Below are 7,864 nucleotides of genomic sequence, written 5' to 3' on the forward strand. Positions count from 1 at the left end.
ATTTATTGACGGAGAGGATGCATTAGACAGCAAATCACGTTTCGAGTTCTTTCATTTCTTTCCTGTCGCATTTTGGCCAAAGACTCCTGTACATATTTTGGATCTTGAGGCTGTTTCTTGCGTTGTATACTTTTATGAGTGCGGTCGCTGTGTTCTCTTTGTTTTATTGGAGTGGATAACGATTTTCCTGGAATTTTTTTACCCCCCCCCAAAAAAAAAAAAAAAAAAAAAAAAAGTATATACATATATAATGTTTTATTTTGGTTTCTCTTAAGCGAGAAAAGGGACGGAGGCGAGGTTTTGGCCTATGAGGGGGGGGGTCTGAAATATGATGTAAGGTAGCCGTGGAGTTGTTGCTGTTGTTACCTGTATTATTATTATTATTATCATTATTATCATTATTATTATTATTATTATTATTATTATTATTATTATTATCATTATCATTATCATTATCATTATCATTATCATTATCATTATCATCATCATCATCATCTCATCATCATCATCATCATCATCATCATCATCATCATCATCATCATCATCATCATCATCATCATCATCATCATCATCATCATCATCATCATCATCATCATCATCATCATCATCACCACCACCACCACCATCATCATCACCACCACCATCACCATCATCATCATCATCATAGTAGCAGCAGCAGCAGTATTTATTATTATTATTATTATTATTATTAGTAGTAGTAGTAGTAATGATGATGATAGTTGTATTAGTAATAGTAGTGCCATTAGTAGTAGGCTTTGTAGTAGTAGAAGTGATTAAGTAGAAGTGATTAATCTAAGATGGCCTTCAGTCCTTCATTTATAGCCAAGCCCACGACACCCTTTATTGCTTTATGAACCTAGAACACGCAAATTACATTTTACTCTGCGTTGCTCTCGTTGAGGCAGTCCTCCGCGGATGCGAGTCACTCAATTGTTCTCCCTCTGTTCTTCTTCTTCTTCTTCTTTTCTTCTTCTTCTTGTTTTTCGTTTCTCTTCTTTTTTTTTCTTTTTTCTTGTTCTTTTTCTTATTCTTTTTCTTTTTTCTTTTTCTTATTCTTTTCTTTTTCCCCTTTATTTTTATTTTTCTCTTTCTTTTTTTCTTTTTCTTGTCTTGTCTTGTCTTGTCTTGTCTTCTTCTCCTTCTCCTTCTCCTTCTCCTTCTCTCTCTTCTTCATTCGTATCTCCATACTTATTTTAATTTTCCTTGTTTTCATCCCTATTTTCATCTGTATCTTCTTCGTCATCTTCTTAACTTTATCATCTTCATCCGTATCTTCGTCTCCCTTATCTTCTTCTTCAGTACCATCATCATTTTCCTGATCTTTATCACCCTTACCTTCATATCCCTCCTCCTTCTCCTCCTCCTCCTTCTTCTTCTTCTTCTTCTTCTTCTTCTTCTTCTTCTTCTTCTTCTTCTTCTTCGTCTTCTACCCATTTTCCTCCATCTCCCCCATCTTCTTCTTCTTCTTCTTCTTCTTCTTCTTCTTCTTCTTCTTCTTCTTCTTCTACCCATTTTCCTCCTCCCCCATTTCCTCTTCCCTCCCCCATTTTCCTCCTCTTCCCCCATTTTCCTCCTCCCCCATTTTCCTCCTCCTCCTCCGTGAGCCTCGCGTAGAAGGACCTGGCTTGAGGGCCAATCTTCATGCAGTTGTAAGAAGTGTGAAGGCGCCGTGATCTGCGTTTTACATTCTTTCTTAACAGCTTTCTTGCAACACTTTAGTTGTTGCATCTCGTACTGCTTCATGACGAATGTAAATAATGACTTCCTTATTGCCCTTCTTTGCATGACCGACAACAAAGGAAGAGTCACGTAAGCTTAGTATGACTGTTTCTACTGCTACGACGGCTACGACTGCGAGTGGGATGGTTGCTGTTACTAGGGCTAGTACTAGTAACAGCGACCATCACATCACAACCATCTCTAGGACTAGTACTAGAGAAAAATGTGGGTGGTTCATTGTGCTACTGTACGCCCTTCAGTTGTAACAAGACACGCTTTATCACGCTCATTGCGCGTTTAGATTAGTCCTGGAAAAAAATCAGCAGCAGTAAAAAACATAACAATAACAACGGCAAACGGGCGAAATAATGGCAATGATAACAATAACAGCGGCGGGCAAACTCGACCGGACCAGTGATGGCAACAATAACAAGCGTAATAACATCAGCAACAGTAACGGCCAAAACATCATCAGCAGCAGCAACAGTAACAACAACAATAATGCCTAGGTGTTGGGTAGAGGGGAGGGGAGGGGGGAGGGGAAGTGGAAGGGGAAGGGGAAGGGCGAGGAGAGGGAAGGGCGAGGAGAGGGAAGGGCGAGGAGAGGAAGGGAGGAGGAGGGAAGGGGAGGAAGGGAAGGGGAAGGGAAGGGAAGGAGAGGGAAAGGGAAGGGAAGGGAAGGGAGGAGAGGAGAGGGAGAGGAGAGGAGAGGAGAGGAGAGGAGAGGAGAGGAGAGGAGAGGAGAGGAGAGGAGAGGAGGGGAGAGGAGAGGATGGGAGAGGAGGGGAGGGGAGGGGAGAAGAGAAGGGGAAAAGGGTTATGTCACGAACACATAAAGGTGAGTGAAAGTGTCACGGAAGGAAAAAAATATGTACAGAATGGTGTTAAAGGCAATAAAAAGCGAGTTGGTAATGAGGATTGCGAATGCTCGAAAGGTTAGAAATTAGGATTATTTGTTAGTATTATTTATTTATTTATTTTTATTCATTTATTTATTTTTTTATTATTATTTTTTAAAATTAATTAGGGGGTACCAAGTTGGGGTATATCGGCATTGTTTGGTTGATGTTATTTATGTAATTTTTATTGTGGTTGTTATTTTTACAATGATTATAATTTTTATTATGATTTTTTTTATTTTTCTTATTATTATTATTATTGTTGTTGTTGTTGTTATCACCACTGTCTTTCATCGTCATAATCATGTTTATTATATTATTCATTCATTCATGCATAGAATGGATAATTTTCTTGGCGAACACAGTCGGTCAAACAAAGAACTGAGAACAGGAAGGCAAAGGAATTTAAATACTTGGGATACTTATTTGTTCTTTTTTTTTTTTTATTTGTGTATATCTATTTAATAAATGGATAACGTGCTCGGGAAGCTTGGCACGATAGGGAAACGGGAGGGGAGGGGGAGGGGGGGGAGGGGGAGGGGGAGGGGGAGGAAGTGAAGGAAGGGAGGCAGAGGAAGGGCGAGAGGGAAAAGAGAGAGGATGACGGAGGTAGGGCAAGAGGGAGGGAGGGAGGGAGGGAGAGTGGGAGGGAGAAGGCGATGGTCATAAAGGGTAAGAGAGGAGTGCGGAGGAGAGACACAGTAAAGGGTAACAGGAAGGGGAGGGAAGAATGGAGAGGACAGGAGGGGGAGGGAGAAGGGAGAGTAACAGGAGGGCTGAAGGACAAGGGAGGTGGGGAGGTAAGGAACTTATGGATAGAAGGGGGAGGGGGGGTTACGACACCCTTACGTCATGGGCGTGATCCAAATCGTAATTGTCCTCCGGTTACGACACACGTCAGCTATTTGTCAGTACTAGCGGCGGGCGGCGGGCGGGCGGACCTCGCGGCGGGCGCTGAATGCCTGATGGGGGTGCGTATGTGGCTGGGTATTTATTCATGACGAGGATAATGATAAGGATGTGATGATATTCGTAATAGTAATTATTATAACGATGATAACAAGAACAGTAACTATAACAATAATATCTAAAATAATAATAATAATAATAATGATAATAATAATAATAATAATAATAATAATAATAATAATAATAATAATAATAATAATAATAATAAATGGAGTACATTGTTAGTTTCTCAGATAAATATACTGTATATACACAAGCATACATGTATACCTAAATGCACTGTCCATAATTATGTTGGGAATTTGTTTCCTGAAGGTGCGAATGTTTCGGATTTTTGTCTGCGGTCAAAACGAGTGCCCGGAGCCCTTTGTTTCTCTTTTTGTGCATCGCCGATAAACCCGATGTCCTTGAGGTGTCTTGCGACCGACTGACTATACGGGAATGTGATTGGCAAGACGTATTTTTTTTTTTTTATCTTTGTTTGCGTTATTGCGTGTTCTTTAGTTGTTGTTGTTTTTTTTTCCATTTTTTTTAGCGACTTTCCGGAGCGTGCTAATCTCCCTACTCGGCGAGTTCGTGTCCTCGCGTTCGGCCTCGCCTTCGGCATGACCTGGCATTATAACGAGGAAGTTCTTTCGGGCATGTGGGCGGCGGCACTTGTTGGGCGCTCTTCTCGACTCGGTTTCACCCCACTTCCTGCGCCCCGGGTAGGGGAGGAGGGGTTAGGGATTGGGCGTTGGGGGCGCGACCTTGAAGTTCTGGCACCATTATTTTTCCTTCGTTGTTGTCGTCGCCGGTAACTCATTTCTGATGCACGTGTTCGGACGTGGCGTGGGGGTTTTCCCCGCCGCCCGGCCGATCATTAGAATTACGTTGATTGAATTGCGATTCAAAATGAAGTTGACCGTGATAAAGTGAGTGAAGTTATGTAAATAAGAAAAATGCCACATTATAGTTGGTAAATTGATTTTCGTACTGGGAAGCAGGCCAATAACAGACAGACACAGACAGACAGACAGACAGACAGACAGACAGACAGACAGACAGACAGACAGACAGACAGACAGACAGACAGACAGACAGACAGACAGACATAGACATACCCATGCAGTTCTTGCTGTAACCTCCAGCATTCAGAAAGAGGCAAGCTGAAAGGAAGTGAAGAGAGAAAGAATTAAACGCCAATTTCGCCAATCTGCGTCGAAGATTTGTCAGATCGCGTTGTCCTCAACCCCCCCCCCCCTTCCCCTCTCCCTTTATCTTGTTCCCGTTATCTTTGCGGGGAATTCACCTGATATTTTATCTGTATCAAGCTCAGGAACGCATACACATAAACACACACGCACACAGACACAGACACACGCACACAGACACAGACACACGCACACAGACACAGACACACGCACACAGACACACGCACACAGACACACGCACACAGACACACGCACACCAGACACACGCACACAACACACAACACACGCACACAGACACACAAAGACACGCCACACAGACACAGACAAAGAAACGCGCACACAGACACAGACACGCGCACACAGACACACGCACACAGACACACGCACAGACACAGACACACACACAGACACACGCACAGACACAGACACGCGCACAGACACACGCGCAGACACAGACACACGCGCAGACACAGACACAAACACACGCGCAGACACAGACACAGACACACGCGCAGACACAGACACAGACACACGCGCAGACACAGACACAGACACACGCGCAGACACAGACACAGACACACGCGCAGACACAGACACAGACACACGCGCACACACACACACACACACGCACACACACACACACACACACACACACACACACACACACACAATGACACAATAATACAGACAATAAGAAGAGCGATAAAATCTTTCAGCATCGTGTTTAAATGTCGATTTAAATGTCGATTTGGCTCCACACCATCATTGTCTCATGGCGGGAGTCCCCTTTTTTTGGAATAAGGCTGAGGGTGTGTGTGTGTGTGTGTGTGTGTGTGTGTGTGTGTGTGTGTGTGTGTGTGTGTGTGTGTGTGTGTGTGTGTGTGTGTGTGTGTTTTTAAGCATGTTAGTGATTTTGAGATTCCGTTTGGCTGATTTAAGATTGTAAGTCGTCTTGTATGGTCTGTTTTTTTTATCGGGATTATGGTTTTTGTTGTATTGTTCGTATCATTATGGTGATGATTATGATGATGATGATGATGATAATGATGATGATGATGATGATAACTATTAGTTTTACTATTTGTACCACTGCTATTACTATTATTATTATTGTCATTATTATAGCTGTTGCTATGGTTATCAATATCAATATTATTATCATTATCATCAATATCGTTACTACTATTGTTGTCTGTATCATTACTGCTAGTATTAATATCAACATTTACTTATGTAATCATCTATTTATCTATTAATTTGTTTGACCTGCTGCTTTAAAGGGACCTTGCCTCGTCCTCCAGGCGTTAAGTGGCAGCTTAGGCTTTCATGTTGAGTATTGGTGACTCACCGTTACTCACTTCTAGTCATTGGTAGAAAATTGATAAAGGTTATCTGTGTCATAGTTGGCATCGCTCCCTCGGCCGTTGGAGTTTGCGTTTGTTTGTTTGTGTTTTGTGACGTTGAGAGAAATGTTTGTTTGTGGTGTTGTGTTTTGTGACATTGATGAGCATGTGTGATTGTGGTTTATTTTTGTTGGTGGATTTTGATGTGTGCAATGATCATATTTACTGATGACATATTCTTGTTAGGATTATTAGATGGTTCTCGTATTTTTATGATACTGGTTTTGCGTGACTGCGTATTTTGTTCATAATCGTTATGATTACGTTAGATATGTAGCGAAAAAAAGCGAAGGAAAAAATGTGACGCACGATTGCAGTTTGTCTTGTTGGCATTATTGGATATATTAGGTTAGAGACATTTCTTCTAGTGTCAGATTGTTATTATTATTATTTCGCTTAATTTGTAGGCCTACAGGATGACCATTATATTATTGTTTTTTATAACCATTTCATATAATAAGCTTTGTTTCTTTTTTCTTTTATTGTTATAATAAAATCTGTTTCTCGTTTTCTTTCATTTTATAATAAGCTTTGTTTCTCGTTTTCTTTCATTGTTATAATAAGCATTGTTTCTTGTTTTCTGTTTCGTCTTTTATTGACTCCCGCATTTTCTTTGCAGAATACTTACGGGCGGCCGGACGAAGTCGTGGCTGCGGAGACGCTGGCCAACCACCTCAGATGTAATAGCAGTTTTATACACGAAATTTTCCAGGTGAGGCTCTTTGCGATACTGATACTGATGTTGATAACGATAATGTTTATTTAGCTAATATGGAGGGATTGTGTTTGAGAGTGGATGTGTAATAAGAGTCGGGAGGGAGGGAAGGGAGAAGGGGAAGGAGGGAGAGAGGGTGAAGGGTTAGAAGGAGGGAAGGAGAAGGGATGGAGGGTGGATTAGAATAGAGAAGGCTTAGTGGGAGGGAAGGAGGGAAGATGGAGGGAGAGTGGGTTAGAGGAGACATGAGAGAGGGAGGAAGGAGGGCTGCAGGGGGGGGGGTTAGAGAAGAAAGGGTGTGAGAGAGAGAGAGGGGGAGGGAGGGAGGGACGGGGAGAGAGAGGCAGAGATACAGGGAGGAGGGAGACAGAGAAACCGAGAGACAGTAAGATAGAGGGACAGAGACAGAAAAAGTAAGAAAGTCAGGCAGTATCAGACAGACTGACCGATGACGGGATGTTGACGCGTAAACCAGAATGAATAACAGAATTACTGCAAACCACAAAATGCAAAACAGACCATCCTCCCCGTTTCCTCTGGGCATTATGCAAAGTTCAGCTCGGGTTTTCGGGGCTGAGACTCCGTCCCTTCCCCCGAGCAAAAGTGCATCCGTCAAGTAGTCGATTTCTCGCTGCAAACATATTAATAATTGGAACGCGTGACGCAGCATAGGTTCAGGGGGGGGGGCGCTGGCTGCAGGTTGGCAGTGGGAGGAGGGAAGGGAGGGAGGGGAAGAGGAGAGGGGAGTGGGAAGAGAGGGAGGGGAAGAGGGAGAAGGGAGGGGGAAGAAATGGGAGAAGGGAAGGGGAGAGGGAGAGGGGAGTGGGAAGGGGAGTAGGGGAGAGGGGATGGGAGGAGGAGGGGAAGGATGAGTGAGTGAATGAGTGAATAAGTGAGCAAGTTTTGTGTTCCAGGCTTATCTATTCAAATATCAAACTTCGTATT

General features: G+C 42.8%; 1 protein-coding gene across 1 annotated transcript in view; it reads left to right on the forward strand.

The window, feature by feature from the left end:
- The first annotated feature begins 1,841 nt into the window (after positions 1-1,841).
- Positions 1,842-7,864, forward strand: part of LOC119597521 (ubiquitin carboxyl-terminal hydrolase 31-like) — a 21,145-nt gene continuing 15,122 nt past the window's right edge. The window contains exons 1-2 of the mRNA XM_037947099.1: positions 1,842-2,002; positions 6,769-6,916. Of these exons, the coding sequence (XP_037803027.1) occupies positions 1,842-2,002; positions 6,769-6,916 (309 nt within the window). The remainder of the gene's footprint in view (positions 2,003-6,768; positions 6,917-7,864) is intronic.

This window comes from Penaeus monodon, chromosome 39, assembly GCF_015228065.2.
Source record: "Penaeus monodon isolate SGIC_2016 chromosome 39, NSTDA_Pmon_1, whole genome shotgun sequence".
NCBI lineage: Eukaryota > Metazoa > Arthropoda > Malacostraca > Decapoda > Penaeidae > Penaeus > Penaeus monodon.